The following is a 17,413-nucleotide window of genomic DNA, read 5'->3' as shown; positions in this document are numbered from 1 at the left end:
GATTCTGAAGAGAAGCAGGGCAGCAGCTTCCCGTCTGTCTCCCAGGGTGGGTTTCTTTAGGGATGTGACAGCGGCCTCAGTGTCCTCTCCAGGCTGGAAAGTAGGCTCTTCCAAGAAACGGTCTGTCACATGAGGAGGGACTGCTGTGTGCGAGCGCTTTTCAGTTTCTCTGTGTGCAAAGCAGGTAACCATAGTGTGTCAAGCAATAAACAGAAGATAAATGCCATTCTGAAGAGTGATTAAAAGGCAAAGTACCAGAATTAAACTTACATATACTTTTTTTTTAAAAGATTTAGTTATTTATTTGAGATGTATAGTTACAGACAGTAAGAGGGAGAAACAGAGAGAAAGGTCTTTCATCTGGGTTTTATTCCCCAAATGGCTGCAAGGGCCAGAGTTGTGCCAGTCCAAAGCCAGGAGCCAGGAGCTTCTTTGGGTCTCCCACATGGGTGCTGGGGTCCAAGCACTTTATCTCCCACTGTTTTCCCAGGCCAGAAGCAGAGAGCTGGATTAGAAGAGGAGCAGCCAGGACATGAACTGGCACCCATATGGGATGCTGGTGCCACTGGAGGCTTAGCCTACAGTGCCCAGCTCCACCATATATATATATATATATATATATATATGTATATATGTGTATATATATATATATATATAAGTTTATATATATATACTTAAAAGGAACTCAAAGATTTATATGAAAAAATGTAAAACATTACTGAAGGACATGAAAGACATTTGGAACAATGTTCATGCCTACATATATAACACCATACAGTTGTCAGTTTATTTTAAATTAATTTAGGAAATTTAATGTGATGATGAAAATGCTTTTTCAAATATTAGATAACCTGATTTTTAAACAAATATTTATTTGTTTATTTGAAAGTCAGATTTACAGAGAGGGAAAGGCCGAGGCACAGAGAAAAAGAGAGAGACAGGTCCTGTATCTGCTGGTTCACTCCCAAAATGGCTGCAGTTGCCAGGGCTGGGCCAGGCCATAGCCAGGAGCCAGCGACTTCATCCAAGTCTCCCATGTGAGTGCAGGAGCCCAGGCACTTGGGACATCTTAAGCTGCTTTTCCAGGCCAATCAGCAGGGAACTGCATTGGAAGTGGAGCAGCTGGAACTTGAACTGGCACCCATATGGAGTGCTGGTGCTTCATGCAGTGGCTTTACCTGCTTCACCACAGTGCTGGCCCCCAGACAACCCCATCTTGAAATAAATTGATCTTGGCTAAATAATCAGCCAAGAAAATTTTTAGGGATAGGGAAAAAGAGCATGGGTAATGGATAGAGGACATGTGCACCAGATAATACAATATGAGGCCTTAGTAATTGGAGCCTTATGGTGCTGGAGGTGGGGAGATTGTGTAATGAGTGGAGGTGGTAGCCTAGAAATAACCCATAGCCATAGGATGATTTGTATATGGTAAAAGTAGCTTCTCAAAAACTAGTGGAGGCAGTGTGCACTATTCAATATGTAGTTTGTGGGAAAACTGGATACTCATCTGTGCAAAATAAAGAACAGTGAAATCCTAACTCATACCAAGGTTAAATTACAAGTGATAGAAGATTAATGAAATCACAAATATTTTGACAGAAAACATGAGTATTAAAATTTTTTGTTAAGGGGAACAAGAACTTACGATTTAAAATGTCAAAAAAGGATTGAGCAATTAGACTACATAAAAAAGAAAACTTCTGCATTATAAGAAACATAATGAACAAATTATAAATACATAAATACACATATATATAATTTATAAATTATAAATACATGAAAATTGTATTACAGATGGATTAATCTTTTCCATATATAAAAACTACTAAATGTAGATAAAACTTAGCAGTCCAATAGAAAAATAGGCTAATAGGCATGAAAAGAATTTTTCATTGTTAAAAATTTATCTTTCAGATATACTTGTATGTATGTAGAAATGTACAATTGTCGCTCCCCGTCTTCGTGGGGGAACGACACTAAGCCCTGCCTAGGCTTCATATCCGAGTCACGGCACCATTATGTCGCTCCCCGTCTTCGTGGAGGAACGACACAGGACCCTGCGCTGTTCTTTCGTCTGCTCGGCCCTCCCCGGGTTTGCTGCTGGTTCTTCCCGGGTTGGCTACTGTCCCTTCCACCTCCGTGGAAGGGCAGTTCCCCCTGGCCACATTCCCCACTTCCGCAGGGGAGCGGCACACCGCCGGCCGGCCGGCTCTCTCGGGGGCTGCACAGGTGTTCCCCTTAGATGTTCCCCGTAGATGTTCCCCTTAGATGTTCCCGGTGCATGCCGTCTCTCTCCTCCTTTATAGTCCTCCTCTGCCAATCCCAACCCGGCTGCCCACACGCCGAGTACGCTGCTCTCCTCCAATCAGGAGCAAGTCCTACAGTTTATTGGCTGAACTGGAGGCACCTGTGTAGAAGCTGTTTTCTTCTCTCCCAGCGCCATATTGTGGGAGAGCAGATGCATAGAATAAGTCTTAATTCCAGTAACTCAGTCTAGCCCGGGTTGCTCCCCACAACAATTGGCCATAATGTCAAGAGATTGGAGATCATGTATCTATCAGTAGGGGACTGGTTAAATAAATTATGGAACATCTATACAGTGGATATTATGCAGTTGTAAAAACAGCAAGGCTGTATAAATTGCTATGGAGATTTTGCCAGGACATACAGGTATGAGAGGATCTCAAAACTTTTTGCACTGGGACAAGGTCTTTGGTGCAGTAGTTAAGATGCCACTTGGTATGTGTGCATCTCATATTGGAACATTTGGGTTTGAGTCCTAGCTCCATTTTTGATTCCAGCTTCTTTTGTCTAACTTCTTGCTAATTCATTCTCTGGGAGGCAGCAGAATATTGTGAATATTTAGGGAATACACCTTTGTGAATATTTAGGGAATATATCTTTGAATGCAAGATCTCTGTCTCCATCTCATTGCCTTTCAATAAAATGAAAATTCTTAGGTAAATTTTTTTTAAAGAAATTATTCTATTTATTTGGAAGAGTTACAGAGAGAAGTAGAGCCAGAGAGAAAGAGAGGTTTTCCATTCTGCTGGTTCACTCCCCAAAAGGCCGCAGAAGCCAGAGCTGAGCTGATCTGAAGCCAGGAGCCAGGAGCTTCTTCCAGGTCTCCCACATGGACGCAGGATCCAAAGGACTTCTGCTTTCCCAGGCCATAGCAGAGAGCTTTATCAGAAGAGAAGCAGCCTGGACTTGAACTGGCACCCATATGGGGTTGGTGGTGGTGTAGGCTGGGGCTTTAACTCGCTGCGCCACAGCGCCAGGCCCCCCTAAGTAAATTTTTAAAAAGCAATATGAATGTCATACACACACAAAAAGCAAAGATTTTTGCACCAAAACAAACTTGTATCTTAACTCCACTTTCCACAAACTTTTTATAGTATCCTGGTATTAAAAATAAAGTACACAACAATGTATAAACATGCTAAGAAGCAGTATTGTTCAGTGCTTACTGTTGTGTGGATATATCCTCTCATATATATAAGTAACTTTATACTTATGAATATGTATAAATTAATTAAAATGTCTGGAATAATGGAAATTGATTACTTTGAGAGCCGGAAAATTTAGTGGTGAGGATTGGAGAGATTGGAGACAGGAATTAGAAGATTTTTTTCATAATATACTTTTTATTCCTTTTTGATGTTTATATGATGGAGTTGTAGTACTTAAGAATTTATAGCATACCAGATATTTTAAGTTGGAAGTGACCAACACAGTCCGATCTGGTTTCAGTGAACCACTACTAAGTTTTCATCACCAACACAAATGTCCCCATTAGCATTGGAAATTCAGTTTCTTTATTTTCTGCAAATTCTGGAATTTTAGACTGATGTCAGTACTTGTTAATGTTTATAACTAAGCAGAATAGAGCTCTTATATTTTAGGAAAATTTACAGTCTTAATTACTATCATTTGAACGTAGGAAAATAAATTATATTCTGTAATGACAGATAATGGCTTTGATCAGTTACAGTCACATAGATGCACCGCAACCTTGTAGTTTACTTATGGCTTCAGCCATGGTAAGATGAACAGAGAGCACCAAATTCATCACTTAGAATGTTATGAAAACTATCCTGTCCAGTGGAATTGAGATGTATTTTTATACAGACAAAATTTGACTAATAAAGCAAATTGTCTGTTTTCTCTGACAGAAAATAGATGCTTGTTTCTATCTGACCAAAATCACCAAATAGTCACACCATAAAACAGATTTCCTGTCATTGGTGCCACCAGTGGGGAATAACTTACTGGCCACAACTCTTGAAGATCCCAAATCAGACGTGGCGAAGAACCAGAAATAAACAAAGACAGTGAGTTTCAGACTCAGAAGAGGAAGGCGTTGTTCTATGACTGCTTGGAGTTTATTCCAGGGACCAAGAAAAAGATATGCCTGGGGTTGAACAGTCTCTGAGGTACATTTCTTGGACAATATTGTATATGTGTGCTCTTCAAAAAGTGCATGAAAGAGGCGTATTGTGAAAGCATGAATGTTGCACAGCCATAAACGTTTGATTCCATTTTTCCATGAATTTTTTGAACTACTCTCGTAGGTGACTTCAGTGTGGGAGACCTGGATAGAGGTCTGGCTCCTGGCTTCAGTCTGGACCGGCCCTGGCCATGGTGGCCATTTGGCCAGTAAACCAGTGGTTGGAGGATTTCACTGTCTGTCTGTCTCTCTACCATTATGCCTTTCAAATAAATAAACACATAAACAGATAGTTTTTAAAATAGAGAATCCACTTGGGCTTTTCTTTGGAGCTTCAATATCACATGATTTTCCTTAAGTTATGAGCAAGAATCTCATACGGATAAAGTGAGTGAGAATCAAAGATTCGAATAATTTTTAATGGAGGAAGTAGTAAGACAGAGAGGCTGGCTCTCATAATATTTCAATTTAAAGAGTGTGTTTTGCTCCATTTTTCTTGATTGAATATGTCCAATGAAGTCTGAAAATGTTTTGGAGAAAACTCTTGTAAAATTGTTGGAATCTACTTAGTATAGAGTTGGTCTTCTGTATGTAAAGTTAATTGAAAATGAATCATAATGGAGAATGGGAATGGGAGAAAGAGGAGGACAGGACGAGGGGTGGGAGTGTGGGTGGGAGAGCGGGTATGGTGGGAAAAATTGCTATATTCTGAAAGTTGTAATTATGAAATTTGTATTCCTTAATAAAAGGTTTCTTTGGAGAAAAAAAGAGAAAATTCTTGTAAAAATTTAGCATTAGATTTTTTTCAGGTGTTTTGACTGGCACTCCTCAACAATGCAGCTTTTCTGATAGCTATGAAATTATAGTCAAATATTTTAAGGATCAAAGTTGCCCATAATTTTAAAGACATCAAACAAAAGAATCAAATAAATAGCCATTAATTTTTTTAAAGATTTATTTATTTATTTGAAAGAGTTACACAGAGAGAGAAGGAGAGGCAGAGAGAGAGAGAGGTCTTCCATCCAATGGTTCACTCCCCAAATGGTCGCAACGGCCAGAGCTGTGCCGATCCAAAGCCAGGAGCCAGGAGCTTCTTCTGGGTCTCCAACGTGGGTGCAGGGGCCCAAGAACTTGGGCCATCTTCTACAGCTATCCCAGGCCATAGCAGAGAGCTGGATCAGAAGAGGAACAGCCAGGACTAGAACCAGCGCCCATACAGGATGCTGGCACTTCAGGCCAGGACTTTAACCCACTGCGCCACAACGCAGGCCACTAGACATTAAATTTTTATAGAGTTGATTCATTGTGGCATGGCAGAAAAATACATAAACGTGATTTTTATGTGCATTAAACTAATGTGTAACCTTTACCATTAAATTTATTTTATAATCTTATTAAGGTACAATATTCATATAACAAAAGTCCACAGTTCATGCCCGCGCCGTGGCTCCCTTGGCTAATCCTCCTCCTGCGGCGCTGGTACCCCAGGTTCTATTCCTGGTTGGGGCGCCAGATTCTGTCCTGGTTGCTCCTCTTCCAGGCCAGCTCTCTGCTGTGGCCCGGGAGTGCAGTGGAGGATGCCCCAAGTGCTTGGGCCCTGCACCCGCATGGGAGACCAGGAGGAAGCACCTGGCTCCTGGCTTCAGATCGGCACAGCACCGGCTGTGGTGGCCATTAGGGGAGGGAACCAACGGAAGGAAGACCTTTCTCTCTCTCTCTCTCTCTCTCTCTCTCTCTCTTACTAACTCTGCCTGCCCCCCCCCAAAAGGGGGGGGGAGTCCACAGTTCATAGTGCACACTTTGAAAAATGTACATTTATTTATACACTAAAGTAATCACAGCCCAGTCAGGATACAAAGTATTTGTTGCATACAAGACCCTTGCCCCTCAGTCTCTCCCAGAGGTAATCTGTTACTCTCTTTTTTGTCACCATAGATTAACTTTGCCTGTTCTTGAACTTCACATAAGTAGAAACATATGACAGGTACTAATGCAAGACATACTAATGCATGTCTTGTTCATTTGTGAGATTCATCTATATGTTGCAGATTACAGCAATAATTCTTTAAAACATTAAATTTTTTTTTTTACTTATTTGAGAAGCAGGGAATAAGAGGGAGATCCCAAATGCCCTTTAGCTGGGCTGAGGCTGAAGCTGAAGCTGGGAGCTGGGAACTCAATCCAGGCCTCCCATGTTTACTTGAGTTGCACTGCTGCCTCCCAGAGTCTGCTGCATTGGTGGGAAACTGCAGCTAGTAATCCAACTCAGGTACTCCAGTGTGGAACATGGGCATCTTAATTACTAGGTTAAGGGTCTGCTCCTTGCAGCAGTAATCTTTTTCACTTCTGTGTTGCAGTCTTTTTTTTTTTTTTTTTTTTTGACAGGCAGAGTGGACAGTGAGAGAGAGAGACAGAGAGAAAGGTCTTCCTTTGCCGTTGGTTCACCCTCCAATGGCCACTGCGGCCGGCACACCGCACTGACCCGAAGGCAGGAGCCAGGTGCTTATCCTGATCCTCCACTGCACTCCCTGGCCACAGCAGAGAGCTGGCCTGGAAGAGGGGCAACCAGGACAGAATCCGGTGCCCTGACCGGGACTAGAACCTGGTGTGCCGGCACCGCAGGCAGAGGATTAGCCTAGTGAGCCGCGGCGCCGGCCACTTCTGCGTAGTAGTCTTACTGTATGAAAAATGAAAAAAAATTATGTATTATTTGACATTTATTTTGCCTTAATGTATAATTATATGTACTGAAATATATAATTATGCTTGTTTTTTTGCATATCAACCATACAACCAGTGATTTTGCTAAGTGATCTTACTCAAATTGTATAATCAATCGTCTAGGTATACACCATGTCATCTTCACATGAGAATTTATTTTTCCCTTTTCAATATTTATACCTTTTTTTTTTTTTGACAGGCAGAGTGGACAGTGAGAAAGACAGAGAGAAAGGTCTTCCTTTGCCGTTGGTTCACCCTCCAATGGCCGCTGCGGCCGGCGCGCTGCGGCCGGTGCGCCGCGCTGATCCGATGGCAGGAGCCAGGTACTTATCCTGGTCTCCTATGGGGTGCAGGGCCCAAGCACTTGGGCCATCCTCCACTGTACTTCCTGGCCACATCAGAGAACTGGCCTGGAAGAGGGGCAACCGGGACACAATCCAGCACCCCGACCAGGACTAGAACCCGGTGTGCCGGCGCTGCAAGGCGGAGGATTAGCCTACTGAGCCGCGGCGCCGGCCAGACTATATAGATTTTGTTGTTTCTTGTTTTGGGGGGTTTTAGTGAATTGTATTCTTAAACAAATTTGTTCGTTTCAACTGAATTTTCAACTACATTGGAATGAAATTATTCATAATGTCTATAGGCTTTCTAGTTATGGCTGCCTTTTCATTCTTTGTATTATTGATTTGATCTAGCTAGAGCTTGTCCATTTTATTACTCTTATAAGTAGTCAAGTTTTGGCTTTGTTAGTTTTCTCCATTATATACCTGCTTTCCATTTTATTAATTTATTATTTAAACTTTTTTTCTTTATACTTTCCTTGGATAATTTTACTATTTTTCTTTGCCAATTCATTGATATATGTTCCTATTTTTTGAGATTTATTTACTTATTTAAAAAACAGAGTAGTTATGGAGAGAGGAGGAGAGAAAGACAGAAATCTGCTATCTAATGATTACCTCCCCAAATGGCCACCAGGCTGGGACTGGCCTAGGCTGGAGCCAGTAGGTTCTTCAGGGTTTCCCAGGTGGGTAACAGGGGCCAAGGACTTAGGCCATCGTCCACTGGTTTCTCAGGTGCATTGGCAGGGACCTGGATCAGAACTTGAGCAGCTGAACGAGAGCCCATATGGGATGCTGGCACTGCAGGCAACAGCTTAACCCTCTGTACCACAGCACCAACCCCCAATAGTAGTATTTCTTAATTTCAAATACTGAGTGAAATTTCTAGATATTTTATCAGTAGTTAAATGTTAATGTAATTCTGTGGTGGTCACAAAACACGTATTTCATAACTTGAATTCTTTGTATTTGTTGGGACTTGTTTCATGATTGATCATTTAGTCTTCTACTAAATGTTCCAAATGTATTTGAAAAGAATGTATATTCTTTGTTTTTTAAATTTATTTGAGAGAGAAAGAAAAATCTTGCATCCCTTGGTTGACTTGTGTATTTGATCTTAGCCAACTTCTTACATATGTGTGTGCAACAGCCAGAACTGAGCCAGGCTAAACCCAGGAGCTGGGAACCCAGTGCAGGTCTCTCATGTGAGTGACAGGGACCTAAGTACTTGAACCATCACCTGCTGCTTCCTTTGGGGTCACCCACATAGGTGCAGGGGCCCAAGGACTTGAGTCATCTTCTATTGCTTTCCCAGACCATAGCTGAGAGCTGTATTGGAAGTGGAGCAGCTGGGACTTGAACCAGCACCTATATGGGACGCCAGCACTGCAGGTGGCAGCTTTACCTGATACGCCACAGTGCCAGCCTCACAAGTGAATTCTTATTTTGGAGACTGTATTTTTAAATGTAGAATGAATACTGATTTTTATATAGATTTCAGTTCTTGTTGAATGCATTCATCTTTCATCTATTTTCTCATTAATTTCATTGAACATATAATTATAAATTTTTTAGCAAGTTGTTATTTAATTGAATTCTTTTTTGCTAGCTTGTTACTTCCCTTCTCCTGATGCTTTGACCCTGTCAGGTAATCTCTTATCATTCATCTTACCTCAAGAGACCTGTCTTTCCTGAGAGTTTAGGCTGGTTGGTTGCTCAGGGATTTTGAGTTTTCTGGTGTGTTCTAGAAAAGTTCCATTTTTGTAGATTGCCTTTTTTTTTTTTTTTGTAGTCTTGGAGTAATGTTATTTAGCTTTATTCAGCATAAGTAGAAATCACAAAGACATCCTAGCCATTTTAAGTTACTTTCTGTTCATTCTAAAACAAAAAATTATAATGTATATGAGGGAAATGGACATTCTGAGAATTGATGATTGCTTGTAGCTGTATCTCTACTGTTGAGGAGCAGTGTTTTTCCTTCTTACTATTGTTGAATTCTTTACAAAGTGGAGGGTTAATCTTATGATTATAAAGTAAACTGAATTATGCCATTGTAAAATTTAAAGAAAGTATAAGAAAGGAAGGAGGAGGGAGGTAGAAGGGAGAGTAGGGTGAGAAGTATCACTCTGCTTCTGAATCTGTATATATGAAATACATGGAATTTGTTCAACTTACATAAATTTTAAAAATTGTAAATAAAAAAATTTAAATGAAATGTGAATCTCTATGTTGACTGTTTTCTAGTTTTGTAAAATACCCTTTTCCCTTTAAAAAATTAAATTTCATAATGTTTATTGGCTCCCAGGGAATGTGGAAGAAATTCTTAGAGAGTTTGGAGAATGTTTTCTCCTCTACAGTGACCTAATTTTTATTTTGGTACATGTTACTTTGTCATGTCTTGGTTTTAGGCTTGTTAGAGCCTGTTGTTGTAAGGGTGCTTCCCAGATTCTATGGAAAATGGAATTAGAAGATCAATGTATTTTGGTGTGAAGAAAATTTGGAATCCACGCATAGTTTTTCATGATACACACTTGCCCTGAACTTTCTGAAGCCCCTCCTACTGTGGCCTGTTCCCAAGGCAGGGCCTTTCTGCAGTGTCAGTTGAGAGCTCAGAGTTTGTGCAGTGCTCCTGCATCTTTGTAGAGTTTGTTGGCCTCTGTCTCCTCAGCACTGTTGGCTGCATAAATGTCTACTCAGCTCTTTAGTTTTTCTTTTTCAGTGGCTTTCTTGGCATCTTGTATTACTTGTTGTAAGCTTAAGAATGAGTTGATGATTTGAAGAGAGTATCGTAAATGCTTTTGGGCTGTTTCTCTACTGGTCTTTGGGAAAGGCTTTTATTCTCTGAAGCCCCGTTTGCTTTGGTAAATCCAGCTTTCCCCTTGCCTCCTTGACTCACTTAGTTGATTTACAACATTGTGATTTGGAGAAACCTCACATACAACAAGGAATGATTAAATCGGGTATTCCTTGTGTCAAAGATCGTAGCCCTGGAAGTTCTGCCAGTGTTGGTCATTTTCTGGTACCTTCAGACAAATAGTTTTCTTTTTTGCCCAGTATTCATAGTTCTCATCCGGTGCTAGTTTGATGTGCTTTGTGGCATAGATTTGAACCAGAAATGCCGTATCTAACTTTATCCTGGAATTTTACTAATGCTCAGCATACATCTATAAGTATTGATGCAAAGAGTTACTGCTGCAAATCTTTTGAAGTATCATGCTGTGTTGAACAGATAAAATCAGTCCTGAGATAGTAATTACCATAGACCATAAAGTTAACCAGGTGTGCACCTTACTTGCATCTCCTTGAATAAAAGCAGGCATTTGGTGTATCACAAAAGATCTCTGAAAGCCAGGGTGTTCTTTTAACTAAAACTTCAAACCTGACATACAGTTTTTCTGCTCTTTGTATTGTAATCATTGGTAGCTCTCATAGAAATGGAAATTCTATTTAGAATCTCTTATGTTTTTGTTTCTAGGAAGATGAAGTCCTCAGTACATTCTGAAGAGGATGATTTTGTTCCAGAACTGCACAGGAATGTGCATCCCCGAGAGCGGCCTGATTGGGAAGAAACACTTAGTGCAATGGTAATGTCAGTTTTATGCACATGCATATGTGTATTATCGTATTTACCAGAGGGAAAGGGATGAGGAATTATTCCTCACCGAAATACGGATTTTTTGTTACATTGTTCATTTATTCAAGAAGTCTTTATTGAGCATTGCTGTGTTCCAGATGTTGTTCTAGATAGATTCTGTGGGGTCACAGTGTAGTATATTGCGCTATGTGTAGGTATAGTTGCTGATTACAGGGGTGGTCACAGATGGCCTCTGTGTGAAGGTGAGATTGGAGCAGGGACCAGAAGAATGTGAAGAGCAAGCAGTATGTTTTTCTGGGAACTGATTATTTTAGGAAACAGAAAAAAACAAGTTAAATATTATGGTATAGAATTAAAAGGCAAGTTGGAAGAAACACAAATAGGGCAAAGTGCCTGAAATTGAACGAGCCAGGGGAAGAAGAGAGGGGATGAAGTCAAAGGAGTGGTTTGGGTGGCTGCAGAGCGGCTTCCTGGGTTCTTGTAGTCCGTTAGTAAGGGCTTTCACTTCTAATGCTGAGTGAGATGGGAAACCATTGCAGGACTTTTGACATAATCTGGCTTAGATTGTAAAGGAACTTTCAGGCTGCTGTAAGTAGGGGGAGACAAAAAAGATAGTAAAGAGATCAATTAGAAGGTGTTCAATGATGGTGGTTTGAAAAAGGGTGGTAGGAGATGTGTGAGAATTGGTTAGATTGTGGATATAGATTTGTAGAAAAAGCCAACCATTTCTGATGATCAGAAGGATAAAATGATATCAAGGATGAACTCAAAATTTTTGGCCTGATCAAGCTGAAGAATGGAACATACATTTATTGAGATGTTAGACATTTTTGTTGAGGGGTAGGTAGAAAAATCAGCTTTTAGTTTTCTACGTAAGTTTGAGATCCATGTTTTTTTTTTTTTTTTTAAGATTTTATTTATTTATTTAAAAGAATTACAGAGAGGGAGAAGGAGAGACAGAGAGAGAGAGGTCTTCCATCTGCTGATTCACTTCCTAAATTGCTGTGCCAGGCTAAAGCCAGAAGTCAGGAGCTTCATCTGGGTCCCCCACATGGCTGCAGGGGCTCAAGGACTTGGATCACCTTCTGCTGCTTTACCAGGCGTGTTAGCAGGAAGCTGGATCAAGGAAGTGGAACAGCTGGGACTTGAACCGACACCCATATGGAATGCTGGTGCTGGAGGCATTGGCTTAACCCGCTGTGCCACAGCATCAGTCCTGAGATCCATGTTTAGTTTATTACAACTTTCTGTAGTTAGGTCTGTTAAAAAGAACAATGAAATTTGTGTCTGTGTGTGACATTTTATTTAATTATGGCTCAACATTAGTATTCCCTATTGTCAAAATTGAGTGTAGACGTTCATCTGTAATAAGACTACTTTTAAAAATGTCTTTTCACTCAGTTACTGTAAATACTGACATCAGCTCATAGCTATATGATTTTAATTCAGCTTCTTCATTACTCAAGAAATACAAAATTCTGTTAGGGTCTTGAGTTAGCCAGCTTTTCATCACTTTAACTAAAATACTGGAGGAAAGTAACTTAGGAAGGAAGAAAGTTTCTTTTCGCATACAGTTTGTCAATTCACAATCCAAGACTGAGCAGCCCCATTGGTCAGGACTCTGTGGAGGCTGACGATAGCCTAGGGATGATCACATATTGACAGGAAGAAGAGAGAGATAGGCAGCGTACTGTTCCTTGACCCTCTCTGGCCTGTCATTACAATGCCGTCGTGATTCCATCATGGGACTCCATCCAAGCAAGTGATGAAGTCCAGTCACTTTTCAGAGGTACCTTGTGTGGGGCCGGCACCCGTGGCGCACTAGGTTAATCCTCCGCCTGCGGTGCCAGCATCCCATATGGACACCAAGTTCTGGTCCTGGCTACTCCTCTTCCAGTCCAGCTCTCTGCTGTGGCCTGGGAAGGTGGTGGAGGATGGCCCAAGTGCTTGGGCCCCTGCACGTGCATGGGAGACCAGGAGGAGGCACGTAGCTCCTGGCTTCAGATCGGCGTAGCTCCGGTCGTTGTGGCCATTTGGGGAGTGAACCAACAGAAGGAAGACCTTTCTCTCTGTCTCTCTGCCTGTAACTCTACCTGTCAAAAAATAAATAAATAAAATCTTTTAAAAAAAAAAAAGATGCCTTTGTGTATGTGTGTATGTGAGACTGTAATTGGATTAAGCCTCCACCCATACTCCATCAACCATTAATCCATAAACTTTAACATAAGACTTTGAGGTTCAGATGTTCAAACCATAACAGTTCTGCTTTTGATATTTGCTTTTAATGTCCATGATGTTGCAGATTATCACCTCCAGTCTAAGGCAACGTGGAAGTTCCTGTATCGCATAGTTATATGGAGTTTGCTGTTTGGAAATTTACTTTGCAATTTTTATTGTAGTTTGCTGTAACTTTAATTTGAACATGGAAAACATATACCCTTAGAATTTCTCTTCTTGTTCTATTGTTTGCTGTCTTGGGAAACATGTACAGTAGCGAGCACTTTCTTGCGGCTCTAAGAATATTAGCTGTCATCAAAATGACTTTCTTATTGTATTTCTTATATAAGCTATGTTTTGTCTTTTAATTTTAGAATACATTCAATAAGAAGTAGCAAGTCTGCAGTGAAAACTAATTAGCAAAGTTACTTAGTGTTCAGTGATAATGTATCCAACTACAAATCCTTTTTCTTTCACATTTTTTTAAACCAAAATTGGTTATAATATTCTTAGTATATTACATTTCAGGTTGTACTGAATTAATATTTGCTCAATATATTTGAGAGTATTTTCACCACTAGTTGTCCCGTGTTGACTGTTCCTACGGCCTAATTCTTCAGCCACTTCACACTCAACATTGGTTTCTCAATAACTGAGCAATATTGGTTACTCATCCATTTTGCTGACTTAGCGAGTCAAGGAAAGCCACTCATTAAACCACAGAGCAAATGTTGATTTTCCTCAAAAGGTCCTTAATTCTTCAAGCAACTGCTCTCCCCAGAAGGCTGATAAACTTAAAACAGTTTGTTTTTTCTAAGCATACTTCTTTGACTTGTTGCACTCAAACATGATTTAATTAACTCACCATTAGTAAAATACTTTCTGTCCTTGGATAAAATGGGCAACTTGGAAATTTATTTAGATAGCAATCTTGTTTTTTTTTTTAAGATTTTTATGAAGAAATTTTGCATGGTGATATACTCTATTTTAAATTTTTAGTGTTGATTTCCTTGAATTTAGAATGTTATGTTGACTGCATAGATTTGTATGGTTGATGTATATTTAATTCTGTGAGCACAGGAGAAATGTCATTGTATAAGAAACAATGTTTTGCCATCTATTTTGATGAAAAAAATAATTGATAAAGAAATATGACATCCTAAGTGCATTCATATCCTCTTTTATTTTTACATGATATAAATGCATTGGTAGTTTTTTAAAATGTAGTTTGGTAACACATGCTGCAATTGAAATGCTGTTGATTTATAATTAAATTTTACAATTTATATTGTGCCAAGCAGCAGTGTGAACTGATGACAATGTCACATATGCTCTTTATTTGCACCTACTCAGCTCTGTCATTGCAGTGTGAAAGCAGTCATAAGAAATTCTTACACAAATGAATGTGACTGTCTTCCAATAAAACTTTATTTATGGACACTGATATTTGAATTCCATGTAATTTTCCTGTGTCATTCAAGAATAATTCTTTTGACTTTTTTTGCTGCCAACATTTAAAAACTTCTTTCAGTTTGAAAGGTGGCTATATAATAATCGGTGGTGGGCTAGATTAGTCCCAGTTTTTTGACCCCTACTTTAATATATACTGTAACTGAAGATGTAAGTCTAAGAGGTAAAGTTTTCCTAAACTTTCCAGAAAGAAAATGGTGTTATTTTAATTCTCATTATGTGCTTTCCATATCTATATCATACTTATTTCATTGTAATCTAATTCATATGAGTTTATCTGCCTCCCTAGTAGGTTGCTTAGTTCTTTGAGAGAGGGTAGGAATCACCTTGTGTTTGTTTTTATTGAAGAATAAGGTTTAAAGGTTTAAAAGAGGCACTACTAATGAATTTCCTGCAAAGACAGAATGAACAAATGTTAAAGATTTAACTCATTATTTAATGAAGGCACTAGTTGGACGTTAAAACTGATTCAGGGGTCCATGTTGTAGAACAGTGGGTTAAGTCACAGTTTGTGACTCTGGCATCCCATATTGGAGTGCAGGTTCAGGTCCTGGCTGATGTGGCCTTCTGCTAATGTGCCTGGGAAGGCGGCAGATGGTGGCTCAAGTACTTGGGACCCTGCCACACACATGACAGATCTGGTAGAGTTCAGTTCCTGGCTTTGGCCTGGCTCAGTCCCAGCTGTTGTTACTATTTATGGAGTGAACCAGTAGATGAAAGATCTCTGTTGCTTCTCCCTGTCACTCTGCTTTTCAAATAAATAAATAAATAAGTATTAAAAAAAAAACTGGTCAAAATACCTTCCTTTCATATTCGTCAAACCATGATTAAATATATAACAAAATGGATGGAATACTGTTCACCTCCACTGAACACAGTTTTTATTTCAGTGGAATGATTTATATTACTATCAGTTTTTTTTTAAGTTAACTTGCGTCTTTACAAAATTATAAAATAGTCTAGTCAAAAGCAAAGTCCCATACTCCTGTTGAATCAGGTAATTCAGGAGATGCCTGCATTCCATTGAAAAGGATAGTAGTGGGGCCGGCACTGTGGAATAGCTGGTAAGGCTGCTGTGTGCAGTGCTGGTATCTTATACGGGCGCCTGTTCGAGTCCTGGCTGCTCCACTTCTGATGCAGCTCTCTGGTTATGGCCTGGGAAAGCAGTAGAAGAAGACCCAAGTCCTTGGGCCCCTGCACCTGCATGGGAAGACCTGGAAGACGCTCCTGGCTCCTGGCTTCTGATTGGCCCAGTTCTGGATGTTGTAGCCATTTGGGGGGTGAACCAGTGGATGGATGACCTCTCTCTCTCTCTTTCTTTTTGCCTCTCTGTGACTCTGTCTTTCAAATAAAAATAAATAAATATTAAAAAATGAAAGGGTAGTAGTAATAGTTTTGCCCATTTATGAATCTTTCACAATTTTATGGCAATTTTTACAACCTTCAGTTAATCTACATTTAATTTGTTGAGTGAAAAGAAAGGTGACACTTGTGTGTATGTGGTGCTCCCTTTACTCTATATTCTGTCATGTTATATACATGTGAAATAACTGAATTTTCTGGCATCTACATTGATATATTTAAGTACTTACAGAAAATACTATTTATATTGTGCATTTTAGTGTGTATTTTGTACTCTAATTTCTTCATATAAAGTACCCTGAGGACAGGTGCTATAATCTTTCGGGAATTTAACAAGAGGTATAGTGCATTGCTAGGTTGAAAAAAGTGTACAATAAATGATGAAAGGGTATAAATGAGATTAGACTCACACATGAAAGGCAGAGTTACTGAGAGAGGGATAAACAGAGAGAAAGAGAGATCTTCCGTCTGTTGTTTCTCTCCCCAAATGGCCACAAGGGCCCAGGCTGGGCGGGATGGAAGCCAGGTGCCAGGAGCTTCTTTTGGGTTTCCCATGTGGGTGTAGGGGCCACCTTCCCCTACTTTCCCAGTCACATTAGCCAGGAGCTGGATTGGAGATTAGCAGCTAGGACTTGAACCATTGCTCATACAGGATGCGGGAGTTTGAGGCATTGGTTTTACCCACTATGCTATAATGCTGGCTGGCCCCATTTTTATTTCTCTCTCTCTCTTTTTTTTTTTTTTTTTTTTTTTTGGATGGGACGTGGAGGGGCACATTTAACTGCTTGTTTTTTTTTCTTGAAAGTACCTTCAGTTTTTCTAGCTTTTGAACTCATTTTTTGTTCATTAATATGAGTTTCTTCTCATATGTTTTCTCTTTTCTCTCCCCTCTCTGCTCCCATATTTTAAAACAAAAGTGAGGCTGTTGGTACAGTTTTCTTGGTTATCACAAGTGGCGCTTGGGCCATTTCCCCTGTATTGCCCACTTGTTGAAAGAGAAAGAAGTTGATACCCCAGCTGGATTGTTTCTCCTGAATAATCTTGAACAAGAGATAATTTAAGAGTTAGTGTGCATTTTGCTGATTGCTCCTTGAAGAGATAGTTGTCCACTTTCTTTAAGTACTTACGCTTGTTCTTTTTACCCATCAACTTGTAAAAACATTTGTGGCTTGAATTAAAAAAAAAGTCTTTGCAAATACTCACTAAATGAAGATCTTAGCTCTGTTATTGCTGTGTGATATTTAACTTCTATTT

At 39.8% G+C, this 17,413-nt stretch overlaps 1 protein-coding gene across 5 annotated transcripts in view; it reads left to right on the top strand.

The window, feature by feature from the left end:
* ARHGAP32 (Rho GTPase activating protein 32) overlaps positions 1–17,413 on the top strand; it is a 318,668-nt gene that overhangs the window by 122,837 nt on the left and 178,418 nt on the right. For 4 of the 5 annotated variants that reach the window (XM_070048333.1, XM_070048334.1, XM_070048328.1 and 1 more), the window contains one exon: positions 10,991–11,099. In XM_070048333.1, coding sequence (XP_069904434.1) covers positions 10,995–11,099 — 105 coding nt within the window. In that variant the 5' untranslated portion in view covers positions 10,991–10,994. Of the gene's footprint in view, positions 1–4,275; positions 4,440–10,990; positions 11,100–17,413 lie in introns of those variants that run through there. The other variant, XM_070048330.1, reaches the window with a different exon arrangement.

Source organism: Oryctolagus cuniculus, chromosome 1 (genome assembly GCF_964237555.1).
Source record: "Oryctolagus cuniculus chromosome 1, mOryCun1.1, whole genome shotgun sequence".
Taxonomy (NCBI): Eukaryota; Metazoa; Chordata; class Mammalia; order Lagomorpha; family Leporidae; genus Oryctolagus; species Oryctolagus cuniculus.
This window is presented reverse-complemented; position numbering and strand designations above follow the sequence as displayed.